The 27980-nt window shown below is 44.3% G+C and overlaps 2 protein-coding genes across 8 annotated transcripts in view; both read left to right on the top strand.

The window, feature by feature from the left end:
- LOC110531982 (protein bicaudal D homolog 2) overlaps positions 1–18695 on the top strand; it is a 73944-nt gene extending 55249 nt beyond the window's left edge. For 2 of the 6 annotated variants that reach the window (XM_021615537.3, XM_036987908.2), the window contains exons 4-10: positions 224–438; positions 568–814; positions 3044–3301; positions 3413–3616; positions 3837–4361; positions 4892–5043; positions 12818–14266. In XM_021615537.3, the coding sequence (XP_021471212.2) occupies positions 224–438; positions 568–814; positions 3044–3301; positions 3413–3616; positions 3837–4361; positions 4892–5043; positions 12818–13181 (1965 nt within the window). In that variant the 3' untranslated portion in view covers positions 13182–14266. Of the gene's footprint in view, positions 1–223; positions 439–567; positions 815–3043; positions 3302–3412; positions 3617–3836; positions 4362–4891; positions 5044–12817; positions 14267–14672; positions 15010–15179 lie in introns of those variants that run through there. The other 4 variants (XM_036987907.2, XM_090184214.1, XM_036987905.2 and 1 more) reach the window with 4 other exon arrangements.
- A 7508-nt stretch (positions 18696–26203) lies between these two features.
- LOC110531981 (FYVE, RhoGEF and PH domain-containing protein 3) overlaps positions 26204–27980 on the top strand; it is a 109348-nt gene continuing 107571 nt past the window's right edge. The window contains exon 1 of one of the 2 annotated variants that reach the window (XM_021615534.3): positions 26204–26594. In XM_021615534.3, the coding sequence (XP_021471209.2) occupies positions 26570–26594 (25 nt within the window). In that variant the 5' untranslated portion in view covers positions 26204–26569. The remainder of the gene's footprint in view (positions 26595–27980) is intronic. The other variant, XM_021615535.3, reaches the window with a different exon arrangement.

The raw sequence follows: 27980 nt of genomic DNA, 5'->3' as shown, positions 1-27980 counted from the left end.
TTAAAACAAAGACCTGTAGGCTATAGTTTTAATTGGCCAATTACAGTACCAAATCCTATTTAGATGAAAAGACAATAAAAAAGGCAATTTTGCACTTTTAAAAGCCCTCAATTTATGGTGACAAAATGAGTTGATTAAACCAGTATGGCATCCTATTTGCATTTCTCTCATATAAGCCCCACCCTTCTGCTTTGACACATCCTTGTCTCTCCCGCCCCTACAGGTGGAGTTTGAGGGTCTGAAGCACGAGATTCGTCGTCTGGAGGAGGATACCCAGTTCCTGAACAGCCAATTGGAGGACGCCATCCGCCTGAAGGAGATTGCAGAGCGACAGCTAGGGGAAGCGCTGGAGACCATCAAGACTGAGCGCGAGCACAAGGCCGCCCTGAGGAAAGAGCTCTCCCACTACATGAGCATAGGAGACTCTATGTACCACAGGTACACACACAATCAAAGTCACACCTCATGCATCCACCAGAGCCTTAGACAATATAATATAATACGAACTGTTATGAGAATAACAGTGAACTTCATGTTTTTATGTTCTGGTCCTCTCTCTCTCACCAGCCCCCTCAGCATCTCTCTGGATGGACTCAAGTTCAGCGATGACGCTGCCACGGAACCCAACAACGACGAAGCTCTCCATGGTTACGAGAACGGCTTCAGCAAGCTGGCCAACGCCATCGCCGAGGACAACCGTGCGTTTGCGCACAAGAAAGGTGACCTGTTCCGTCCCGTCCCCAGCCTGGTAGACGACCTGCTGAGTGAACTGAACATCTCTGAGATCCAGAAACTCAAACAGCAGCTGCTGCAGGTACGTAGCTACACCCTACAAACCGTTAATTCATTGAGTATGATAGGGTAAACAGTGAGGTATAACCAGCTGCTGCAGGTACGTAGCTACACCTTACAAACCGTTAATTCATTGAGTATGATAGGGTAAACAGTGAGGTATAACCAGCTGCTGCAGCTATAACCATAGTAGATCATTCACTCAGTGAATCTGTTTACACTGTGTATGATATAAATGACACCACGGTTTTAATTATACAATACACATTGATACTCAGATAACGTTCAAAACAAACGTTGATAGCCACGTGGATCCAGTGGCTCTTTTGGCCAGGCTGCACGCCTCTGAATCCTGTTAGGGGGAGCTAATCCTGTAGGACACACCCCCAGGATGTCACACACACACACACACACGCACGCACATACACACACACACACACACAAACACAGGGTTAGGCCATCTGTCAGAACATCAGAACGCCTCAACCGTCTCCATGGTTAACAGTGTGTGTACTGGTTGGATACCTGTGGGTGAAAAGACTGAAGACTTTAGGACCTGGGTCTTCCTACCCCAAACACGATTATGTTTTAATGTTGTCCCAGGGTTGCCTAGATGTTACCATAGTGTTGCTTTAGTATAAGTACCATGACATTTAACCTGTTCTGGTCCTTTGGTACTGAATCTCATGGGCAGCAGCAGGTGTTAGTGTACAGCATTAAGCCAAAATCGTGTCAAGCAGCCCTCTGGGTCTTTTCTCCTCTGGCAGTCCATTCCACAGATTACTGGCGTGAATCGCAGCAGGGAAACCCAGACCTTTTTACTCAACAATTCAGCTGCTCCAATGCTCTTCTCTCTCTCCTCGTCCTTTCGATCACAGACGGAATAATCGCTCGCAGCAGGTCACCCTACTCCTCGGTTGCAGTAGAATCCATGTCCACACTATGCAATCAGATCCAAAATGGCTTGGCATTACCAACAAGTTTGTCAAGGTCATCAATGAGAATTAGGGAGGGGGACAGATCAGGTGGAGAAGGGGGGGGGGTGGGGTATGGCAAGTGGTATTCTTAGTGTCCATATCATCACATAATTATGTTTTTATATACTGTGCTTAAAGATACAGTATGCTGAGAGCTAAAAGTACCTTCCGATACCTATCTTGGCTAGTATTCTAAATAGATATTAATTAAACCATTTTCTATTTTTATAAATCCTGTCATTGAGGCGTATTCATCACAGCTGAATAATAGACTAATGTAAACAGGAATGTGATACTAATTATTGGCACACACCCAGCCTCTGAAAATAGCTCCGTTCTGCTGAGGCCTGCACTGCTCTGTGTGAGCGCTTACGTGTGTAAGTGGACCGTGGTCCCTCTGCAAACAAAGAATTGAAACCAGTCCAGACTTCTCCAAGGTCACCTAGGCTCTGAATTGGCAGTTCTCTCTTTGCCCTCTGATGCTGTAGTTGGTAACACTGCCTTTGGTAACATACTGCAGCCCCCTCAGTTAGCCCCTAAAACCTCCAGAGATGTTATATTGCAGCCCCCTCAGTTAGACCCTAAAACCTCCAGAGATGTTATACTGCAGCCCCATCAGTTAGACCCTAAAACCTCCAGAGATGTTATACTGCAGCCCCCTCAGTTAGACCCTAAAACCTCCAGAGATGTTATACTGCAGCCCCATCAGTTAGACCCTAAAACCTCCAGAGATGTTATACTGCAGCCCCATCAGTTAGACCCTAAAACCTCCAGAGATGTTATACTGCAGCCCCATCAGTTAGACCCTAAAACCTCCAGAGATGTTATACTGCAGCCCCATCAGTTAGACCCTAAAACCTCCAGAGATGTTATACTGCAGCCCCCTCAGTTAGACCCTAAAACCTCCAGAGATGTTATACTGCAGCCCCCTCAGTTAGACCCTAAAACCTCCAGAGATGTTATACTGCAGCCCCATCAGTTAGACCCTAAAACCTCCAGAGATGTTATACTGCAGCCCCATCAGTTAGACCCTAAAACCTCCAGAGATGTTATCTGTTATTTGGAAAAACAACCACCTTTATCATCCTTTAAGACAGTCATATTCATTAGGTAGAGAAGAAGAGGGACAAACACAATGAAATGGGAAAATTAAACCTGCATAATTATGCCTAAATGGTCATCTGTCTATGTCTTTTTTCTGTCCGGACACTTGTAACATTACTTAACTTACCAAATGAATACATCTGTCTTATGCTCCGTCTCCCCTTGTCTAGATGGAGCGTGAGAAGGTGTCTCTGATGTCCACGCTGCAGGACTCTCAGAAGCAGCTGGAGCAGGCCCACGGGGCCCTGGAGGAGCACCAGGAGAAGGTCAGCCGCCTCAGCGAGAACCTCAATGCCATCCGGAGGCTCCAGGCTAGCAAGGAGCGCCAGTCAGCCCTGGACAACGAGAAGGAGCGCGACAGCAACGACGACGGAGACTACTACGAGGTGGACATCAACGGGCCCGAGATCCTGGAGTGCAAGTACAAGGTAATGAAACATGTATACACATATACACAGATGTTGAAGCTACTGTCTTCCTAAAACTCTGGCTATTCCTAAAACTCTGGCTATTCCTAACTCTGCCTCTGGTTGTCTCAGGTTGCGGTGTCGGAGGCAGGTGAGCTAAAGGAGGAGCTGAAGACCCTGAAGGCAGAGTACCAGTCCTGTCAGTCACGCCACGAGGAGGAGCGAGGCCGTCTGGAGACTGACGTCACGGCCCTGGGAGAGAAGCTGTCCTCCCTGGAGAAGACCAGCCGCGTGGAGAGAGAGGAGAAGGCCGTCCTGGCGAAGGAGCTCCGCAAGGTGAGAAACACCCTCCATGATACAGTGCCCCTAATGTCTTAGGCTTGTTAACGTTGTTTTTTTGTGGTGTTATATTGATGAGTGGTTATCTGTAGTCAATTCTTTTCACTTTTCTCTGTGTAGGAATTGTTTGTACTTTTTCCTCACACTTGCAAACCAGATTTCTCTCTTCGATCAAATTGTATTAATTGACAAAGTTTCTCTCTTTCTATCTGTAAAGGTGAGTGACGTGGCGGGCGAGTCCCAAGGCAGCCTGAACGTGGCACAGGACGAGCTAGTCACCTTCAGCGAGGAGCTGGCCACCCTCTACAACCACGTGTGCATGTGCAACAACGAAACTCCCAACCGCGTCATGCTCGACTTCTACAAGGAGGGCAAGGGCGGGCGCACGAGTCCCGAAGGTCGCGGCCGCCGCTCCCCCATCCTGCTCACCAAGGGCCTGTTCCCCGTCCCCGATGCTGCCGACAGCGCCTTGTCCCCTGTCTCCTCTTCCCCCTTGCCCCGGGAGCCAATGAACGTGTACAACCTGGTGGCCATCATCCGGGACCAGATCAAGCACCTGCAGCTGGCGGTGGACCGCACCACAGAGCTGTCCCGTCAGAGGGTGGCGTCTCTGGAGCTTGGCACCGTGGCTGACAAGGACATGGAGGCCTGCATGGAGGAGATCCTCAAACTCAAGTCCCTGCTCAGCACCAAGAGGGAGCAGATTGCTACACTGAGGACCGTCCTCAAAGCCAACAAGCAGGTCAGATACTGAACCTCCATGTTTTGTATTTCCCTCCCCTAAGAATCAGTCGGGAGACTGAGGCAGGGAGGTGGCTGTCTAAAGCCTCTTCAGCTGTCGTAGCAAGATTCATAACAAAACAACAGGGAGAGACAGCTGGTGGCCGTGAGTGTTTGTGTGTGTCTGTGTGCCTGTGTCTGTCTCTGTGTGTGTCTATGTGATAGAGTTTTAAAAAAAGATGAAAGCTTACTAAAGCAGACACTCCCTAACAGCCCAGAACCCTAATGTTTGTGTGTCCAGTTGCTGTCAGATCTTTGAAGAGGGTGTGTGTTCCTCAGCTCCTGAATCTGACTCTCAGACAAAAGCCTCTCGTAAAGAAACACACCTGTAGTCTTTAAATCCAGCCAGCTCCCCACCGAACTGCTGTGCAAATAAACCTTCAAAGGTCACACACTAAAACAGACTCTAATGACATTAAAGCTGCAGGAAAAAGACTCAAAATGACCCATTTTAGTTGGTCTGACCGTTGTTGTGTTGTGTCCCCCCTACAGACGGCTGAGGTGGCGCTGGCCAACCTGAAGAGTAAGTATGAGAACGAGAAGGCCATGGTGACGGAGACCATGATGAAACTGAGGAACGAGCTGAAGGCCCTGAAGGAGGATGCCGCTACCTTCTCCTCACTCCGAGCGATGTTCGCCACACGGTAAGAGGAGTACATTGTCACGCGCCTCGTTTAAAACAAGTTAGGAACTAGTGATGGGAGAAGAAAAAAATTGCGACAGTTACACATCGCAATATTATATCAATATTTGACTCCCAAGAATCGATTTGTAAAAAAAAAAATTTTTTTTAAGTAAAAAAAAAAAAGTTGTTTTTGGTACTGTAAGTAGTATAAGCTTGCGCTAGTCAATTGTACCTGCGGCAAAATGCATTCTTCTTCTCCATCTCCTTTTTAAATAGTGAGCCAACATGTTTTTAGAACTTTCATTTCCCTGACTGATCAAAACTCATTTTCTCGTGCTCCCTCTCGTCTCTCTGAAACAGACATTACAGTGAGCAATATGTTTGGAACACCAAATCGCAATGCAAATGAGAATCACAATACATGCCACATCGGCACCTAAGTATCGTATCGTGAGGTCCCCAGCCCTATTAGGAACACACTATTAGACTCCTAGTTTAGAACACACATTTAAACATGTTATCACATACAGTACCTTGGCCACACAGTAAGAGAGTGCTCTGACACGTGCTCTGTCTATATACTATAACAGATTCATCTGGGCATATGAGATTAGGCTCTCTCGTTCTTTCATGCTTTGTTTGCCACACTACAAGACAAGTACTACATATACCTACCTAGCTTACCTACAGAAATAAACCCATCGTACCAAAAGGAAAGCACTGCATGAACAAAAGCAATACCATTACAATATGATGTTTACATACAGTTATATTGTTTACATACATATGTATTTAGCCTAACTAAAACGCTGTCGCCACGAGATTTTAATGGAAAGATTTATTGACCAAAACACCTCGCCGTCCCAGTGTCCATCTGACCACTTTTACTATGTTAACCTAGCGGTAACACCACCGATACACCATCCTAAGACCACACTCGCGACAACCACAAGGTAAATCTGTGTTTAATACCACACGGTAAGCCATATTCACCATATGCCAACGACGTGTACATAGCCTGCTTTTAATAACCGACAGGTTTAGTAGGAGTGTTGTTTTTCTTTGTGAATCTGGGCCAGTGGAGGATGGCCATACGACGGACACATCTCTAATCTGTAGTAATTACTATGCTGAAGAAGCAGTGTTTTATGACCAGTGACTGCTTATCAGATGGAGGGGCTACGTTAACCCCTCGCTGGCTAAGCCTGCTGATTCCCATAAGAAGCAGGCCAAAGGTTCCCCTTATAATCCCTACCTCGACCTGGTCTGGATAACTACCTCAGATACAATGTACTCTCGTTTCACCATAGTCTCGCTGTACTGTAGTCTTCCTCCTGAAGGAGTGTGTGTGTGTTTGTGGGGGGGGGGGGGGGGGGTGGTGACTATGAGTGTGTGCAATGTGTGTACGCTGTATACAAGCATGTAGACCACTGCACATTCTTGTGGTACTTTGTTTGCTCTGTTGTTTTGATGTGGAGCTCAGTGCGTCCTCCCTTCTCCTGCAAACCCTCCCTGAACCAGATGGCAACTCTGAGGCAGTCTCGCTCTGTCTTTAAGACTCCTCCACTTACAGCAAAGCTCAAATCAAGCTGTGCAGAAAGGAGAGGAGAGAAGGGAGGGCTGCTCTATCCATAGAGAGTGTGCACTCGGCACCCCTCATATTTACAGTGGAGTAATGCCACGGTGTATCTGCACTCCCAGTCCATTAGCTGGTCTTATTGAGAAATTCTATATAACTGTAGTAGCTTATTGATTAACATGGCGGAGAAAGCTGTCTTCCTCTGCAAATATGGGTGTGTTTCTGTTGTCATAACGATTTGGTGCAGTGCAGGGCCAGATGGTCTGTCGATGCGGGTGTTAAGCCATCCCTCTGAAGACATGAGAGGAAATCAGCTCTCACTGAGCACCTCAGAGGAAGCCATTTTGAAAATGACTGGCATTCTGCTTAGAATGACTTTCACTGACCAATCAGGGTTTCAAACCAAGTGTTCTTTAAGAGGTACTGGCTATTAGCAGCAGAACGAGGGTGGTAGATGTAATACAGAGGAAAATGGCGGCGCTAGAGAGGCACGCATGTGAAATGTGCCTTTCCCTTGTCCCTTTTTGCTGTTGTAAGACACTGAAGATGCTCCTAACACAACATAACTCAACTCTGCTCAGGGGTCCGCAGGAAATCCCTCAGTCTTTACCTTGTATGGGGATTTCTATGTGCCTTAGATATAATTAATGTTCTGTTTTTGCTACCCCCTATATTGTGGTTGTCACGAGACCAGTATCGCGATGCTACGATGACAAAAAAAAAGCACAAAGCAGACTCTTTGGTCCTTTAAAAAACCGACTGTATGTAACATTTTGTGCTATAGGAAATTGTTTTGTTTCTTTGCCACGATACCGCTGAGTATCGCAATATTGTTATCGTGACAGCCCTACGCTATACACTGTACTATAGGGAATAGGGATCCATTTTGGACGCGGCCTCAGTATGTTCTGGGCTGTGTACATGCCTGGGTATTTGTGGTAGTGTTCATTCAGGTCCTTCTGGAGCCTGTACGTATTGGTATGCTAATTTTGGCCTATAGAATGACGGTGGGGAAGGGGGGGGGGGGGGGGGGGGGTTGGGGGCTCCTTGAAAGGCTTTAAGAGGCAGAGGGATGTGATTTACCCACGTTTCCCACACTCCCCCTGTTTCTTCCCTCGCTCCCCTCATTTATCCTCACAGCAAAACACAAGGCCCTCTACCCTACAGAGAGAGAGGGAGTCTTTCGTTTCAGCTTCTCGACATGGGGCTAATTTGAGAGTCTTTCTCATGGTTATTCCATCTTTGACATACTCTGTCGACTTAAATGTAGATTTGGGGATTCCTGAGATTGTCAGTGGACTGCCTTCGTTTCGAGTGTGTGGCCTCAGAGTGAGAGAGTTAGAGTGAATGGAGTGGGACTGATTGAATGTGCAAATCTCTGTTAGACTCTTTTGTGTAATGCAAGTTCCTAATATGTGTACTCTATGTCAGTTTGTACGTATCCAACTTGTGTATGTGTGTTGTACTCCAGCTGTGGGCTGTGTTATCAGTTTACAGTAAGGCCCAGTCTCTTCCATTCCTAAGACCAGTGCTTCATTTGAAAATGTGGAGGTGAGCGAGAGAGAGGGGTGGGGGAGTTCTGAGCTGGAGTCCTTAAAATGCTTTCCAGTTTCACTGACTCACCCAATGGTCACTCGTCGGTAATGGCCGGGGCAGGAGAATTATCGAAGATGCAACTCATATGAACTTTGATCGCTTTTATTATAGTTTTTACATTTAAAAAAGTGAGAAGGAAAAAACAATCATGCCACCAGAGTTACCGGATCCGGCCAAATAGATTCCGGACCAAAACAGTCGATGGAGAGGTGCAGGATCGGACTCCAATGAAGCACTGCCTGGACATGCCTGCTCTTAGCAGTAGGCACTATACATGCAAAGAATCAGTCAGCCTTCCCCCAATCAATTCGAACAGGCACACACTCTCATCTCTTTGTGTTTCTCTGATTCCCATTTTGCTCTTACTTTCATTGTTGGTTATTTTATTCCTTCTTTATCTTCCCTCTCCTCCCTCCTAAATCCTCTCACTCATCCTCCTCCACAATGACCAATGCTGTTCCCACATAGCCAGAGAACAGCCGAGGCGAGTGTGTGTCTGTGTTCACACTCCATGTGACAAACAAATGTGCTGTGGTGCTGTGTTTCCACACTCATTTGTCAGTATATTTAGGGCGTATGCGCCGGTGGAGGCTGCTGAGGGGAGGACGGCTCATAATAACCATTCCACTTATTCCGCTCCAGCCATTACCACGTGCCCGTCGTCCCCAATTAAGATGCCACCAACCCCCTGTGGTATGTGCCTGTCAGTGTAGTCCATACCCTTCCCTATGAACGTTTCATCGTGTTTCATGCAGTACATGTTTGGGTGTGGATATGAGTGTATGCTGTGCACGTTATACTCTGAGCGCATGTGTGTGCAGTACGCCTGTGTGTGTCTCGTGACCCCTGGCTACTGTAGATCATCTGAGACATGGAGCCTCTGTTCCACACTACTCTGAATGTGGAGACTGTTCTTCTACAAAGGGCCAGCCGCCACCCAGGGCCATTGTGGCCCTCCAGTCCCTCTCTATCAGGCCAAGAAGGGCCCCATTGTATCCCTTCATCCCTAGAATGGAAGCCTGTATTTTTTCCCGGGAAAACCCACGCCCTCTTACACCCTCCACCCAGCATGGCTGGTCCATCTTAAAGGGCACTGTGACCCCTGGGAACCCCCGCTCCCCCATTCGCCATCTCACACTGGGTCAAATGAAGCTGCACTGATCCCCTTTGTCTGGGTGTGTCCCCCAGTGGGAGTCCGACTGCACGCCCACGAGGGGGGACTGGGTTTGTGTTTGTGTATGTGGGGGGAGAGGATGTATACATCATGGGGAGTGCCCATGTGCAATAACACAACACTTCAATGAGCCAATAGTGAGAGACTGAATAGCAGCATTAGGTCCTATGTGACCAATGAGAAGACGCACTGGGCACAGACGTCAGTTCAACTTTCGACTCCTTGTAAAATCCATGCCCTGATGAATTGAGGCTGTTCTGAGGGCAAAAGGGGGTGCGACTCAATATTAGGAAGGTGTTCCTAATGTCTTTTCCACTTATTGTAGATTGTAATTGACACTTGGAAGTGTAGAGGAAATATTCCAATCCACCAGATAGAACAGGGAGTGTTTTTGTCCCACATTTAGATTCAGAGTAACCTTTAATTCCCCTGATATAGACTGTTCTTGTCCTGCAGGTAGGACTGAAGGAGTGTTCTGAGATGCCAGGAATTTCATTCCAATGTGGGTTAGGCTGAATGACAGCTGGAAGGCAAGGTGGTATACTGCACAGATCTCTGCAGAGATACCATTATCACTGGGGAATGTCATCTCAGATCGCTGTGTTAGCAGGATGGAGACAGGTGGGGGGGGGGGGCCCAGTGTGATGGAGGAAGGATGATGGCGATATAAATGAAGGATGGAGGGAGGATGACAGAGAGATGAAGGAGAGATGTAATATGAGGGTGCAGTGAAAGGAAAGAGGGGTAGAGAGAGTGAAGGGCAGAATGATTAATAATGAAAGAGGAAGGGTGTAGCAGATGAAGGACAGTGATGTGAACCCCTGCCTCTACATTCCAGGCAGCATGACCTAGTTTTTTGGACCTGCATGGCCCTAACACACACACACACACACTTAAGTGCTCACAGTGGTAAAAATAAGTTAAATATAGCATGAGAGAGAGAGAGAGAGAGAGAGAGAGAGAGAGAGAGAGTCAGAGAGAGAGTCAGAGAGAGAGTCAGAGAGAGAGTCAGAGAGATACAGAGAATCTTGTGCTATTTCACACTAACGTGAGAGGCAGAATTGATATTTGATGTTATATTACACTGGTGCTAGAGAAAGAGTGGGGAGAGTTGTTTGAGTGATAGCGAGAGGAAGGAACATCTCGGTTTGGTGAGTTTAGAAGTATTTCTTCCATACTTTTCTTTGCACCTCTGTTGTTTGCTCTCTCCCTTAGCCCACTCCTAAAGGGACACAGGGGGGATCTTGGAGTTGGGTTAAAGCGTTCCTCCTTTGTGTGTGATCTACGATTAACTTACTCCGTGCTCAGACTCCTCATATTGTCATGCAGACAGACGTCCGGGTAGAGCTGCTTCAACCTCAGCCCTCAGCCTCGCTGTTCATGATTGTTAATTACACCAATAGGGGTTATAGTCAACATCAACACAGCCCACATGAACCCCAACTCCGGGATATATTCAAATGGGATGTATGTTCAGACATTAAACTCTTCATATATAATGCATACTGTGTTTGGATATTAGCAGTACAAAGTGAATCATGCGTAGCTGGGCTTTTAGTGAATAGTAAACACATCTCTACATGTTCTACTGGCCCAGTGCAATACAGATGAGGTCCTAAGTGAGTCTTGTGGGGGTGAAATTAGTTCCTATTGTTCTTACTTGAATAGGATGTTTAAAGTCTATAGTGCTGAGCATTAACCAACATTTTAGTTATTTTTTCAGTTATTTTTCACCTACGCCTTTCAATTATTTGGATTTAAAACATATTTCCTGCAATTCTACACACTGTTGTTGTAAGGTGCAGAGAAATGTTGCAGTTTTAAAGCAAATGTTCTTGCAATTCAATACATTTTGCCATGTCTAATGTTTATTCATATTTAAGTGACTCGAACATTACGACAAAGTCTATGGGCCCCCCAAAAATTGCTAAAAAACATTAGCTGACATGGGCTAGTTGATCTGGACATTTCTGACAAGTTATAAATAGCTCTCTAAGGTATGCAATGACTAACATGACTCATGATGAGGAACTGATGATGCACTACCCAATTTAGTAATGTCACCTTGTGCATTCTACTATTACAACAAAGAGTACGTTTAAAGCCGGACTCAGTTCCTTTCCAGTTTGGGAACCACTGGTTTAAGTGATTGATAGTGTTCAGCAGTCATAAAAGTATGCCATATTTTCATTGAAATACTACAAAATTGTGATTTTGTCAGACAGCATAGGAAGCAGCCCTATAGCAGCCCTATAGAGATGAGGTGATGACTTTAAATAAAATCAAACAAATTGAATATACACAACAGCTGAAATATTTTATTAATGTAACGTAATGTGAATAAATGATGGTTAATAATGGGCATTCACAACCATCATGTGACTTGTATTAATTGTTTTATTCTGTGATGTTACAGCATTCAACCCACATAGTGCATTTCATGTTTAAAAAAAGTATCAAAACCGAAACCAAACTGACCTCAAAAAGCACTTATCGCTCAGCACAAGAAGTTTAGGACAGAGAGGTTTCCAGGGAGAAGAGAGTGGTGCTGGGGGAGATGGAGAGATAGTCTAATGAAATGGTAGACTGCCGGATGGCAAGGCTCTGGGCTTTATCTGGTGGAGAAGACGGGCACTGGGGAAGTAGGTCAAAGGTCAAGACGAATGTAGGTCCAGCCTTCTTTCTTGCATTGATTTTCTGTGGGCTTGAAGGTCAGTGAAATCCATCTGAAATAGCCACAGACAATATGAACAGTCAGACTGGAGATCTAGACCATTACCAATGGTAGTGAACCATACAGACCACAGTCACTGTGCCTTTGGCTGGAGGTTTATACTGCCACCTATTGGATGGCTAGTGAAAATGCAGTAAATGTTTATGGACTGAAATCTCATTGGCGACAAATGCCTTATTCTTTTATTTTGTTATTCTTTTATTTCTTTTATTATTATTTATTTATTTTTACCCCTTTTTCGTGGTATCCAATTGTTGTAGTAGCTACGACTCCCGTATGGGCTCGGGAGAGACAAAGGTTGAATGTCATGCGTCCTCCAATACACAACCCAACCAGCCGCACTGCTTCTTAACACAGCGCGCATCCAACCCGGAAGCCAGCCGCACCAATGTGTCGGAGGCTACACCTGGTTAGCGCGCACTGCGCCCGGCCCGCCGCAGGAGTTGCTGGTGCGCAATGAGACAAGGACATCCCTACCGACCAAGCCCTCCCTAACCCGGACGACGCTAGGCCAATTATGCGTCGCCCCACGGACCTCCCGGTCGCAGCCGGTTAAGACAGAGCCTGGGCGCGAACCCAGGGACTCTGATGGCACAGCTGGCGCAGCAGTACAGCGCCCTTAACCACTGCGCCACCCGGGAGGCCTCAAATGCCTTATTCTAATGTGATCTCTCTCTCTCTCTCTCTCTCCCTCCCTCCTTCTACTGTAGCTGTGACGAGTATGTGACTCAGCTGGATGAGATGCAGAGACAGCTGTCTGCGGCAGAGGATGAGAAGAAGACCCTGAACTCCCTCCTCCGTATGGCCATCCAGCAGAAGCTAGCCCTGACCCAGCGCTTGGAGGACCTGGAGTTTGACACCGAGCAGACCCGCCGCGGGGGCAAACCTAAAGGCAGGACCACCAACGGCAGAACCACCAACGGCCAGACCAACACCGCCAACAACCCCCACGTAAGTCACGGGCTCACCTGCGCCGGCATCGGTCGCCCCAGTGAGCACAACATCATGCCCAACGGCATCCTGGGAGGCCCAGTGGTCTTCTGCAGCGAGAAGTACAAGATCTACTGCGACTGAAGCGGCTGCATTGTCAGCACGGGACTGCTGTGTACAGAGGGGAGGAGCCCGAGGTCCTCCCCTGACTTAGTGTTAAAGAGCCCTACTATGCTCGCTTAGCTCCCTGCCTGCTCAGCCTGGTGTGTGTCTAACCTATAGTACATACTTATGCCTATGGCCACGTATGGCCAGTCACGCCTGCTAGTGTAAACGCTTGCAGCTGTGTATGTACTGTACCGTACAGTACAGTGTGCCCTAGAAGTTTGGGATTGTAGTAGACATAATGTATGGCATGTGGATATGGCCTCAACCGGCCGCCGTTGGGCTTCTGTGGATATTATGGGGTGTCACTTCTTTCCGCCGTCATGGTGCTGTACTTATGATGATGTAAAAGGTGGCAGCTTTTGTGCTTAGTGTGTTCTGACCCCCCCTGAGTGTGTTGCCTGGTAACCATAATGCATTTGGGGGGTGCGGACTTGTGAAGAGGGTGTCACTTTTAGGATCATGTGACAGAAGTTGACGTCCTCTCCTCGTTTTGCTTGCCTGTTGGCGTTGGTGCTCCTTCGATAAAGCCCCCGCTCCTCTTCCCCTCTCTCTCCTGGCCCCCCAGGACTGAGCCAGCCCCAGCAACCCACTGACCAATCAGGTTGCTCATGAATGTTTACATTAACAAATGAAACAAAACAATATGCAAACTCCCCCTGCTGTTGCTAGGGAGCCCAGTGTGATTTGCTGGATTTTCTAACTGAAATTCAAAATTCTCAAAGCGGGTTGGCTGATAATTAATGATGTCGGAGGTGGGCGGTAAAGGAGCACCTAAGACCACAGGTGTTTCATTTCAAGATCCTTTAAGCTGCACACCAACGCGGTAGAGTCAGGCAGTCCAATCGCATGGCATTGCAGCTGAAAATGCTACTGAGCTTTATAACAGTTTTTCTCTGTAAACAGGTGTGTCACAGCACATGCAGATGTGCTACAGGGCTCTACATTTGAACCAGAGCAGTTATTTAACGTCTGCAGAAATAAACAGAGGGCTATTCCATGTGACCTAGTATATGTCATATTGGTGGATTCTCTCAGCCATATTACTTAAGAACGAAAGAAAATGATCAAATAACTGTGAACAGATACAATATAGTTTTGATTGATGGTGATTTTTGTAATAACAGAAAAGATCCTAAAAGAGCACAAAAATCAATGGCACCCAGATCCGGATCGTAATTCTACAAACAAAACCGACCAATATCCCTCGGCAAAGTGCCTGTCGACCCAAACACTTGAAATCAACTACATCTATATATCGATGTAAAGCCCTGTCTTTGTGTCTGTCAGCCTAATGCTGATCTCTCTTCCTCTCTCTCCCTGTTGCTTCTCTCTTTCTCTTTTTTGGGAGGCCCTTTTGAGCTCTCAAATGAACTATGTGTGGGTATGTGGCTGAAAACCTTGTCCTCCTCACGTCTCAAACGTGTGGTTCGTCGCTGTGTTGTCATGACAACCCCTCTCTCTTTTTAGATTGTCAGCAGCTTGCTCGCCCTACAACACCACTCTCCCTTTAAGTAGAGAGGGGGATTGTGGGGAAAACCCCTGGATATTGTCAGGTAACGTCCTTGCGCACGTGTGTTCTGAAACCCTGCCTGTGTGTGTGTGTGTGTGTGTGTGTAATCTCAGCTCCGACACTGAGGTGAAAGACCCTTGTGTGTATGTCGTTTTCTCCAAATATTGCAAATAGATTCATTTCTGAGATGCTGTGTGGATGTGAGAGGACAACCAATGTACTGTCTTTATTACCCCCCCCCCCCCAAAAAAAAGCTTTAACCCTTGCAATCTAGTGCCGGGCAGATTAAAAAAACTGATGTGGGGCTTGTGTTAGATAGATCCATGTAATGCATACACGGTATTAGCTTTGTGGCGCTAAAAGCAGGGTTGATGCGAAGAGATTCTTGGAAGATTAATTCAATTATGCTTTTTAAAACTATATATTCTTAATAATACGATCGTAATCAGGTTCTAATCTTCTAGGATACTCCTAGGCCACCTCTCTCGGGTATGGAGAGGGAGAGCTTTGGTTCCTCCGAACGAGGGACGTCCTCAACCCTGCTTGAGTTGAGTATGTGCTGCGCTGCCCTACGAGGCCTTTAGTCACGCCACACAGTACGGAAACGAGGCTATCGCTCACATCAGAGAAGAACCTCCACGGGAGGGGAAATCACCATTCTGTTCTTGTTCCACTTAAGCGACAGTGATAGAATCACACTTTGTTTGTGTCAGTTTGCTCTGGGTGTAGAGAGTGGGAGAGGAGAGAGAAGTAATACTGGTGTTTAAAAGCACCTGCACCCGAAAGACGAGCTCTCTCAGCCGATTCTGAACATGATTTTGATACTGTGTTTGGGGAAATGAGTTCCAGGGTTTTCTGAGGGAGATGCTCTAAGATGACAAATGTATTTACATGAGGTTTTTGTTTGACTACTTTGTCTCTAAATGTGGTATTTTACCAGTGGACATTGATTCAAATGAGTTGACCTTCTATCCCTGTTCCCTTGTGTAGGCACTATAGATTCACTGAATAATCTATATATTTCATAATCCAGGATGTGATTGTGGCTAGAGAGACCCTCCCTAGTTCTCTTGGTTTAGTTTGAAATCAATGTCTGTTTATCTGGTGTCATCAATAGAATGCCACCAGAATAAGCTCCCTCCTACCTCTGCCTTTAGGCTCCGCCCACTTCACCTTTGAGTTCTCTCACACGCTCTTCGTCTGATTCCTGATTGGTTGAACGCCTGCACGCTAAAAAACACACCCGTTCTCATTAACCTGCATGCCAGTAAGGAAAGCCCCTCATATGACTGACCTGGTTCTGGGGTGTGGATTAAACTCTTGGGGCTCATCATATGTTTTGGAGGTGTCAAAGGTCATGGTACTTGTGAGGTCATCAGCTTCTTGCACTCACTGGTCTTCCTCGTGCAGTAGTGCTTTTATATCAGCTCCTCTGAAACATATTGACACAATGTTGATATGACAGTCTGCTTCAGCACTACTGACCCAGTTTGCACCAACCGCTAGTTAGTAGCTACTGTAACTAACTGGGCCTTCGGTGTACATCTTTTTACTCTTCCTTGTTTCATGTTTTTGATTGGAATGGAATCATTTCTGAGGAAGTTAACATCTCTCTAAATGTACCAGTAATGCACATTTTTATGTTTTCTTTGTTTCTCCGTTTTGCAGTCATTTAATTCTGCCCGGAGGAGGTTCCTCCGACACAGGATCCTCTCACAATGCCGATGTCACATTCATTGTGCAGAAAACAGATAGCCCTATAGGCCAAGATTATGAAACCCACTTCAAGACTAAAAAGATCAAATGAAATCTCTGATAGGAAAATCCAATATTCCTCCCGGTTGCCCTTTAACTCGCAATATAGCACGACCTCAATGTCCTATGCATGGGAATGAACACGGCATTTCACATTTCCCCGCGCTGCTGCCGATGCTCACAAGTACAGTGAACTCTGCCCTCCTCATGAAAGGATGATCAGAGTTTGTGATTGGCGGAGTTATCCCTCCAATGAGAAGCCAGGGGAACCATGGTCTTTTCTCAATGTAAATCAACCAACTGTTTTGTCTGGTTTGATCTTTTTTTGTTTTAGTTGATTTGTTTTCTTTAAGCTGTGCACTTTTATTATAGGATTATATAACTTTATATTGTTAACCTAGGAAAGGTTTGTAGTGCTAAGGTTTGTGACTTATTTAGTCAAGTATACACATATATTAAAAGGAATATATTTCCTCCTGTATATGGTCTCTTTGTACCATCTACAGAGACCATTTACTCTCCTAAAGTCTCACCGCAAACCAGAGTCCATCTATTGTTATTGTGCTTCTGAGAATTGATCCATCTGAATAACCATCCTTTTATTGTTATGTCTCATCATATTGCTTTATTATGCTGTTGGTTTGGTTTTTATATGTATGTTCTACTGCCATGTTTGAAACAAAATCCAGGGTGAGCTAATTCTGGGGTTTTCATGTATTTATTATTCCTAGGAATAGTTCAAAGCTAACAGAAACTTGACGACGCTCTGACTCAAAAAAAATGGTAAGAAGTTCTTGGGGGGGAAAAATGGAGTGACAAAATGATTTTGTTTTTTTCCATCTTCTTACCAAGGGTGTCACACTGATAAGGGATCACTGGCTCACAGAATTCTCTGCAAGTGCAACGATTAAATTCCAAATTGGAATGGTTTAATTCTCTCTTTGTTTATCGTGCCAAATCCTGGTACACCGTTTAGGTTTGAAAAGATTCAAGAATCAGAAAGACAAGCCGTACATCAGTGAGAAAGGTGTAGTTTGGGGCTGTGGCTTTCTGCTGAAGCGCTACCCGGGTTTTGCTTTGGGTTTGTTTTGTTCTTCATTCTGACCAGTAGTGCCTTTCATTGTTTCAAGGGAGAATTGTAGACTAGTACTTTGTGTTTGTTTTTTTAGGGGAGGAGTTTGGGTTGAATGACTATGTGAGCAGCAATAAATGCAAAGAGGAGTAGCCCTTTTTGCAGGAGTGAGATGATCGTTTTGAAATTAGCTCAATTCAACTGATATTGTATTGAATTCTGCAGGTCAGTGATCCCAACAGCAAATTCAGGGGTATTGAGAAAATGTAGTTTTTTTTTATTATCAAACTTTGGGAACCAAAATAAATCCCTTTGGCCTCATTTTGAACAAAATGTTCCATGCACCACTATGTGTTTGGGCAGATCAGTGTACTATTGGAAACATCGACATGATCTCTAGCTTTGTATGGTGAAGGTAATGTAATATCTACAGTATTGTTGGCAAATGTGCAGAGAGCGCATTTTCTCTTTGATTTGTTTTTGTTTTTCTATTGAATATTTTTTTTTACATCATATATTAAAGTGTTGTGATTTCAGGAAATAGAAAACAGATTTTGCATCAACAAGCTTGAATAGTGCCATCCTAGCCAATGCTTGTTTGTTGAGGCGTAAAAAGTTATCATTACGGTTGAGAAGCGAAAAATACGGAGAAAACAAAGTGCAATTTAAATGCTGTTTTACAAGGAAAATAAAAGTTTTCTGTTTGCTGGAAGCGATAGCATTGTGATAATACACTAGCCGTGCAAACTTTATATTGTCATATTGTGTTTCAGTATTGATCCATATTGAGTTTGATACCTTTATATGAAATAACGACTTAATCTGTATGTTGGTATTTATTTGGATTGTCATGCAGTACTGTATTCTTATCAATAATGTGCATTATAATTAGTGGCATATTGATTACAACTTATTGTCATATGCATGTTTTTCAGTCATGGGAACCTTTACACAGAATCGAAAACAAACCTATAACTTTGGAGATGCTGAAAAAGTGAAAAAAATTAAATGATGAAAAAATGAGTTTAGTCTAATGTATTACTGCTGAGCTAATCCTATGAAAGTGTTGTTTTGTTTTCCTATAGAGAGGTGTTATGTCTGTGTAAAGGTAGTCATACTGGTTAAAATCAATAAATGTGACTAAAAAGACAAAGTGTCCTGTGTGTATTTTCATCCCAAACTCTCCCACTGTAAGTAAATGAACAGTTAACTTTGGAGCCAGTCTGATGCTGCAGGCTCCCCCTCAGAAGATCCCCAGCTGGGAAACAGAATGAGGGGGGACTTCCCAGCTGTCTGTAAAGACTCCATGACATGATCAAATTTCACACAATGCACAAAACTCTTCCACCCCCACCTTCTGTCTGGCTCCCCCTCTTTTTCCTCTCTCCCTGCCCTCATCCTTTGTCTTCTCTATTCTTCCTGTTATTTTCCATTTTCTTTTTCTGTTCTCCACATCTCACCCCTTTATATCTCTTTAACTCTCTAGATCTTTTTTTTCTCCCATTTACTCTCTTTTTCTGTCCTTTCCCTCTCTTTTATCCATAATTTGCTGCTGTGTATTAAAAAAAACTCCCACATACAAACAAACCGGGTGACTCTTGACCTCTCCACCCCCAGTAACTTCCTGTCCATGCTCCGTTAGGACCAGTTTCCATGAGTCATAAAGACTTGCCCCGTTTGTCTCATGCAACAGTTTTATACCACGTGGATGGTTTTATATGGCAAGAATATGTAGAGCGCTATTGATTTTCAGAAAAGAAGAATTGATACAAAATACAGAAACAGATGAATACAAGTAATAAAATAATCGGTCCCATTCAGAAGCTGTCATTCTACAAATATAAGGATTTATTGTATTCTAATGTCCAAAGTTTATAAATTGCATTTTTAGACCACCGTACAATTTTGATTAATAACCATCTTACAGAAGTAGAATGGAAACAAAAGGACCATTCATTGAGTTTTTAAACAATCTATCCCAGCGAGAGATGGTGGGAGAGATGCGAAAGTTCTGCAAGCAGGGCTCTGCTCTAAACGCCTGATTTCCTCCTCTAGTCCTCTCTGTAAAGAGGGGCTGATGAGGATGGCTGGCTTTGTGTCTCTGAAACCCCACAAGTACCGAACAAATTCTGTTCCAAATCTGGTGACATTGAAAAGCAATGTGTGTGTATGGCCAACAGTGAGTGTGATGTCTGAGTGATGGAAGAAGTGCTCTAATCAAGACAATCAATGGTTTGCATGCAGGGCTGAAACATAAAAACTATAATACACACTATTCATATACAAAGAATCACATACAACGAGGCTACAGTGTACCATTTACCAACCACACTACATAACAGAGACTGCCCCAACTGAAAAAGTCCCAATTTGCAGAATCAGGATACTGTATGAAAGAAAGGTGGGAGGTCACTCCATTGGCAGTCTATGACATCACTATCCCCCACAGTGGACGCTTTGTCGTCATGGCATCTCCCCCATTTCCTGTTCATTATGCCATATGGAATATGGGTCAGTGGAATATGTTCTATCCCACTGCTCCATTCCAAATTCAGGTGGTATGATTGTACCTGAAGTAGCATGCTGCGTCGTCTCACAGTGGTTGGTGCAGTATCCTCTCTGACCAATTGGGGTCACCATAACACTGACAAATACAGTGGTATCCAGTGTCTGTCTGAATCCAATGAGATTCTTCACTCTTTTTTGAGTGATATGATATGGGTATGTGTTTGTGCACAAGCGTGTTTTGTATGTGTGTGTGTGCATGTGTGTGTGGGTGTGTACGCTATGTTGAGAGTGAGTGTGTACCCAATGGTGAGTGTGCTGCTGTCACTGGAGTGGGGCTACTAAACCGTAACCTAACACAAAGAGCCCTCTCTCTTTCTCAGCCACTCCTGTCATGTGATGAGCTGAACACATGAGGACCCTGAAGGAGCATTGCATGCATCAGGTGGTGCACAGAACACACACACACACACACACAGTTACACCACACGGCCAAACAGACAGCCTCGCCATGTCTGACTCATGTGTCTCTGACTACTGTGCGCGCACACACACACACACACACACACACACACACACACACACACACACACACACACACACACACACACACACACACACACACACACACACACACACACACACACACACACACACACACACACACACACACACACACACACTCACAGGAGGTTCCACACACAGCAGGTCTGACGAACTGTGTGACCTCATCCTCATCATACACCAAACATTCCATACAGTCCGGCTGGACAGGGATGTGTCTTCTCCCCTATGCTCATGAGAGAAATGGATACTCCAAAAGAGATCTATCTCTCTGGAATCTGTAGGTGTGTGCCTCTACCCTTGTTCTCGTTGAAATCATGACAAAACATGTCATGCAAAATGTTCACTTTATTTTCAGTTCACACTCTTTGATGAGTGATGTGGTTTGATAACAGCAGAGGAGGTGTGATTTGAAATTGGTGTGAAAGAAGTGGATGGCCTAACTCACACCTTCCCTCCTTTCCCCCACATCTCTCTTATCTCTCTGCCTACCTTTCTTTTTCCTCCAATTCTCTGCGCTTCTCTGACTCCCTCCCCCCATTTTCCTTCTGTCCTCCCATCCTCTCTCTTTTATCCATTTCCCTTCCTCTGACTATCTCTCACCATCTCTCTCTTCACTCTCAATTTAAATTCAATTTAAGGGGCTTTATTGGCATGGGAAACATATGTATACATTGCCAAAGCAAGTGAAATAGATAACAAACAAAAGTGAAATAAACAATACAAAATTAACAGTAAACATTACACTCACAAAAGTTCCAAAATAATAGATACATTTCAGATGTCATATTATGTATATATTTTTTATTTTTTTTAACCTTTATTTAACCATTATTTAACCAGTTAAGGACAAATTATTATTTTCAATGACGGCCTAGGAACAGTGGGTTAACTGCCTGTTCAGGGGCAGAACGACAGATTTGAACTTGCAACCTTCCGGTTACTAGCCCAATGCTCTAACCACTAGGCTACCCTGCCGCCCCATATATATACAGTGTTGTAATGATGTGCAAATAGTTAAAGTACAAAAGAGAAAATAACATAAATATAGGTTCATTTTACAATGGTGTCTGTTCTTCACTGGTTGCCCTTTTCTTGTGGCAACAGATCACTAATATTGCTGCTGTGATGGCACACTGTGGTATTTCACCCAATAGATATATGGGAGTTGATCAAAATTGGATATGTTTTCACATTTTTTGTGAGTCTGTGTAATCTGAGGGAAATATGCGTCTCTAATATGGTCATACATTTGGCAGGAGGTTAGGAAGTGCAGCTCAGTTTCCACCTCATTTTGTTGGGCAGCCTTTCTCAATAGCAAGGCTATGCTCACTGAGTCTGTACATAGTCAAAGATTTCCTTAATTTTGGGTCAGGCACAGTGGTCAGGTATTCTGCCACAGTGTACTCTCTGTTTAGGGCCAGATAGCATTCTAGTTTGCTCTCTTTTTTTGTAAATTCTTTCCAATGTGTCAAGTAATTATCTTTTTGTTTTCTCATGATTTGGTTGGGTCTAATTGAGTTGCTGTCCTGGGGCTCTGTGGGGTCTGTTTGTGTTTGTGAAGAGAGCCCCAAGACCAGCGTGCTTAGGGGGCTCTTGTCCAGGTTCATTTCTCTGCAGGTGATGGCTTTGTTATAGAGGGTTTTGGAATCGCTTCCTTTTAGGTGGTTGTAGAATTTAACTTCTCTTTTCTGGATTTTGATAATTAGCGGGTATCAGCCTAATTCTGCTCTGCATGCATTATTTGGTGTTTTATGTTGCACACAGAGGATATTTTTGCAGAATTCTGCATGCAGAGTCTCAATTTTGTGTTAGTCCCATTTTGTGAATTCTTGGTTGGTGAGCAGATCCCAGACCTCACAACCATAAAGGGCAATGGGTTCTATAACTGATACACAAGTTTTTTTTGGCCAGATCCAAATTGGTTTATCGCATTTTATGTTCCTTTGATTACATAGAAGGCTCTTCTTGCCTTGTCTCTCAGATCGTTCACAGCTTTGTGGAAGTTACCTGTGGCGCTGATGTTTAAGCCGAGGTATATAACGTTTTTTTGTGTGCTCTAGATGGAATTTGTATCCGTGGTCCTGGGAACTGGATCTTTTTTTGCGACACCAAAAAACACTTACTGAGATTTACTGTCAGGGCCCAGGTCTGACAGAATCTGTGCCGAAGATCTAGGTGCCACTGTAGGCCCTCCGTGGTTGGGGACAGAAGCATCAGATCATCAGCAAACAGTAGACATTTGACCTCAGATTCTAGTAGGGTGAGGCCGGGTGCTGCAGACTGTTCTAGTGCCTTCGCCAATTCATTGATATATGTTGAAGAGTGTGGGGCTTAAGCTGCATCCCTGTCTCACCCCCCGTCCCTGTGGAAATAAATGTGTGTATCTCTCTCTCTTTCAGTAACTGGTTCTATTTAGCACTGATCTGTGGCTTTGACTGTGGGAGCCCCCAGGTGATTAGAGGATGTTGTTATAATTATACATTTTACATTATTATTACAACAATAGTCCTCAGACCTCCAAAAGATGTGATTTAGAGAGTGCAAATCTGAAACGTATTTGTTTTGCCATATAAAACCCTAGAAAACATAGGCTTTTTCACAGTGGGTGCCTTTCCTTTGCTGGGCAAGCCGTTTGGGATTTGTTTAGCAAAATATGAGTCTACACACTTCTCCAGGCTCCACTACACCACTGCATAGTGCCGATGGAAAAACAGCAGTCACACACAGAATGATGTTAAAGGTTAGGCAGTCCATTCACTCGGACATTAACCTGTAGGTCCCAATCATAAGAATACAAAAGCACAACCATTAGGCTAAGCATTCCTAATAAAAATGTACAGCAATTGCTTCCCATTGCAAAAAAACTTTCACGTTTAGCACACAAAGTAACTGACGACCTAAAGATTAAACGCGACAATGTTTCACACATCAGTTATTTTCAACGAGATGGCCAACAACAGCAAAGGCGCTGCAATACATAACACAGTTCCACTCACCAGATGATAATTTGAAACGTAACTTCTTGTTGAAAGTTATTCTTGAAAAGGGAGAAGATAACAACCAAGCAATAACATCCTGCTGCAGCCGCTGCAAACGAGCCTATAACAAAAAATAGCTAGCTAGACCGTCAGAAAATGAATGCTTGCTATTTCGCAGTGACCTTTTGGCTTTTGAGAAGGCAGAAGTTTCCATACGTTTTTTGTAAAAATGGTCCCACCCAGTTGATTCCACTGTCACTCCAAATTGTTGCCCTTGTACAGTTGAACAGCAGATAGAACAGCACCTTCTATCTAGCTTCTGAAGGCTTAGCCAATGGCTGACTTGGCTAGCTAGATTTATCTCCCCAGAGACCACAAAAGAAAAGTCCTGATTGGATCTTCAACGTTAACCCTTTCCTTTCCAACAAAACTGAAGCGATTAAATCAGAACATCGTTGAAAATAATAATGTAATAATGTAATGTAAATTTTATTATAATTATTTTATAAATCCTTAGCCCTTCTCTGAAGGGGTAGAAGGCCCTCCTTGTTCCCCACTATGTTTGGGTTAGTAATCATTTGTAGAGTGGCTCTATTTTCCCTCAGCATGCATTTTTTCACCATTCTAAATGTCTAAAGAATCCATATGTCCTTCTGAAATATGAACATAGAAATACTGGACATTTTGAACTCTTATTATGGTGGCGATTTGACAAAATGTTGATCGTGGTCTAGAATTGAACTCACATTTTTCTGGTCACGGTCTTGACCCCTCCCGGTCTCACCCCTCCTCTGGTCTTGGTCTTGACTCGATTTGCTCCAGTCTCCCTTTAGATGGTCTCGAACACAACACTGTTAAGTGCCATACTCCTTTTGTATGACAAGGGCATATAATAAACAGACATTTCACCTAGGGTATTTGAACCAGCAAATATTTGTTTACTAACCCAATGCCTTAACCGCTAGGCTACCTGCAGCCTACAATAATGTAGCCTTTTTTCTGTGCTTGTCCTTAGTGCCTGCTATGGCTAGCTACAGTAGCCGGACACAGACTATCACAGACTGCAGAGTGTCAGTGAATGAACAAGTGAATGGCAGCCAGCCGCCAGCCAGTGGGCATGTCACTACAGACTCCAACACTTTGTCTGTGTTGATCAAGGGCAGACGAGGAGCGTGCAACTACAAAACGAGGCACAAAAGGGGTTAATTGCGCATAGCTAAATTGACATGGGTTAACTCAGAGGGAGCGAGAGGGAGGGAGAGAGAGACAGGAGAGAGAAGGACCTACCACAGTCGACCATTACCCACATGATTGGCTCAAAATGGTAACACAGTTAGCCAAACAGTAGGCCTTGATATCTCTATTCAAGTTAGATAGCATTACAACATGCCACAAACATACTTTACAATCATATGGTTATTGATGGCAGAGGGTGGCTACAGACAGTAGCTCTACACAATATCACATGTTCGTTGACATTATACATTTTTTTTAACCTTTATTTAACTTGGCATTAGACATTAAAATGAATTATAACTCAGGGAGTCACCTCAAACTTAGCATTTTTATTCTGAGGGGCGAATTAACAGTTGGTTATGATACAGAAATAGCTAAGTATTTCATATTCCAAGCATTTGGGCTTTCTGCCTCAATCAATTCCTTGTTCCTCTGAAAACTAACTCACAGGGACAGCTGACAAGGTTTATTCAGCGTGCTGGGAATTCAAGATGAATCAACACTGCTCATCTATGGGAGGGAGAGGGCCTGAGCAGTGACATAGAAATGCCAGTTAATATTTGTGTTTCACTGTCTTTTCTTCTCAGCCATTATAGATGAATCTAGTCAAAGGACCAAGGAGGAAGCCAAGCCCAATGATAACCATTAATGCAGTGATGGAAGCACCCAGCGACCCTTATACAAATGGCCAAATGGGGCATCGATTTAGGCCTACAGTGGTGCTCATTTCAACATATGTTCTGTTATAATGACCCTGCTAAATGGTCAATATTAAAGGTAAAACAATCTGTGTTTTCCAAGGCCTGATCCTGACACTTTGTTTGGTAGAAGGATGGGGCTGGGTGGGAACTGAGAGTCCATGAGACTGACGTGATAGTTTGTTTAAACATATTTTGAAGCACTGTTTACGGACTCAAATACATAATCATTGGAAATATTTGATTTGGGGTTATAATATGGTAATAGCCTACGGTAGGTTCAGGGTTGGGTAGGTTACTTTATAAATGTAATCACTTACTAATTGTCTGTCCAAAACTGTAATCAGTAAGGTAACTTTTGGATTACCCAACTCATTAACGTTACTTTTGAATTACTTTCCCCTTTAGAGGCATTAGAAGAAGACATAAGGGATCCATCAACCACATTTGGTGTGTCATCATAGTGTTCTCTGATGTGCTCAGGTGGAACAGACTTAAACTTGCACCTTTTTAAATGCTGAATTTGATGTAATTGAGAAAACATAAACATTTTGTAGGTTATTGTGTAAAATAACTAAGCAAAAGACATGCAATAAACAACAATGTATACAAACAATAGTCCCATGATTTACTTTATTCTACTGTACTCAATGAATGACCATGGTTGTCGTGACCGCGCATAAGCGTGAACGCGCAACTCCTTTCTCCAGTGGCGGAGTTGAGCGCACATAGAGAAGAATAGTTTTGCTATAAGGAGGACAGAGCCGGGAGGAGTGAATGGATCAGTGCTCCAATGCATCAAACGCGCTCATTGGACACCCTCTTATATCGGTGAAAGAAACCCTACATGCCCGTTATGCCCTGCCGCGGAGGCTAGAGATTTTTGCCAAGAGAAGGGAAAACGCAGAGGACTCTGAAGTCGGGACACTCCTTCGTTTGAGTTGACTGTAACGTTAGTTCGTCTGTGCACTGTTTCCAATCTCCTGTGAGCCTAGCGTCGGAGAGGGGGGATTCAGCCAAGCAGGACAACAACTGTAGGCAAGATGCAGGGGGTTTCAGCAACAACTGGTAAGCCAACGCTTAGGCTACACATTTTACAGCTCTGAATTGTTCTGTTTCTTGTTTTGGGGGGTTTGTCTTGAAGTATCAATTTCTAGTGGCAGTATCGTGCCACAAAGTTACAACAGGGGAGGCTACATGTAGCAAAAACGATCTCCTTTATTATGGCGCAAATTTATGGCGCAAACTTGTCCTTTCTATTGTTCCCCGTTTCAAGTCTAACGAATGCAGTTTATGCGGGCGAGAAAGACAAACTTCAACAAACGGATTATCATTATTCATAGGCCTACATAACAGGACATTTACCTTTCAATCAAATGGCACACACACACATCACAAAAAACGTCAAGGTCCTTGGGGAGAAGAGGGAAAATCGGCACCAAACCCCAAGTGGCAGCAGCTCTGACTTCACCATTGCCCCTGTGCCACGCATTATAAGGCATATGCTTCTCTCAGCCTTTCTCTTAGACACCACACACACACACACACACACACACACACACAGCTCAGCTCTCTAGACACGGGTGGATTGGCCATCTGGCAATTCTGGCAAATGCCAGATGGGCTACACAATTTTCTCTTTTGGTGGGCTGGTCAAAATTCACACACAAAAATATATAAAGGTGACATGGCCATACTAATCTATAATGAGCCAGTGGCTGATCATTGGGCAACAGCTGGCACTTACCAAGATGGGTTTTCTGAGCTGAGGTAACGCAAATACACATTCAAAGTCAAATGCGGTATCAGCAAAGAAACCTCCCCCGACTCGTGATCAGATCGACATCCAAGATCATGGATTGTAAAAAACGGAAAGGGTGCCTATAAATGCAGACAGAGCACATTCTACATCATCATCTCATTCAAAACGTCCTAATTTTTGTGCGTCTAAAACCATGGTTTGGTCAAACAGTAAAGTGTATTATCCTCATGATCCCTGTAATAAAAGTGTCTACCCTGCCGCTGTGCCTGTGCCCTAGATAGGGCCTGCTGCTGTGATGGGCAAGCCACTCTCATCTCCCCCATGAGCTTGAGAGAAAAATGCATTCTGATCATATGACATTTCAAAATGCAATTGGGGGGAAATGCTTTCGAAGCTTCGTCCCTTGTCGCTGTCGAAGAGAGAAGGGTCTCAGTTTTCTGTAGGTACAGAACACTTTCAATTTTCAGCTCAATAGCAGCTATTTTACAACCAAGATACAGTATTTGATATGGGTTTGAGATATGCACACCAGCCATTGCAAGGGCATAGGCCGATAGATTGTTAGGACATTACATTTACTATTGGATGAATACATGGCTACTAGCAGTGGGTATTATATATAACGACCTTAGACTGGGCCAAAGAGTTACTTTCCAACAGGTCAATGACCCCAAGCATACAGCCAAAGCAAC

This window comes from Oncorhynchus mykiss, chromosome 9 (genome assembly GCF_057628025.1).
Source record: "Oncorhynchus mykiss isolate SJ-2025 chromosome 9, ASM5762802v1, whole genome shotgun sequence".
NCBI classification, from domain to species: Eukaryota; Metazoa; Chordata; class Actinopteri; order Salmoniformes; family Salmonidae; genus Oncorhynchus; species Oncorhynchus mykiss.
Note: the sequence above shows the minus strand (reverse complement) of the source record. Positions and strands in the feature narration are given on the sequence as shown.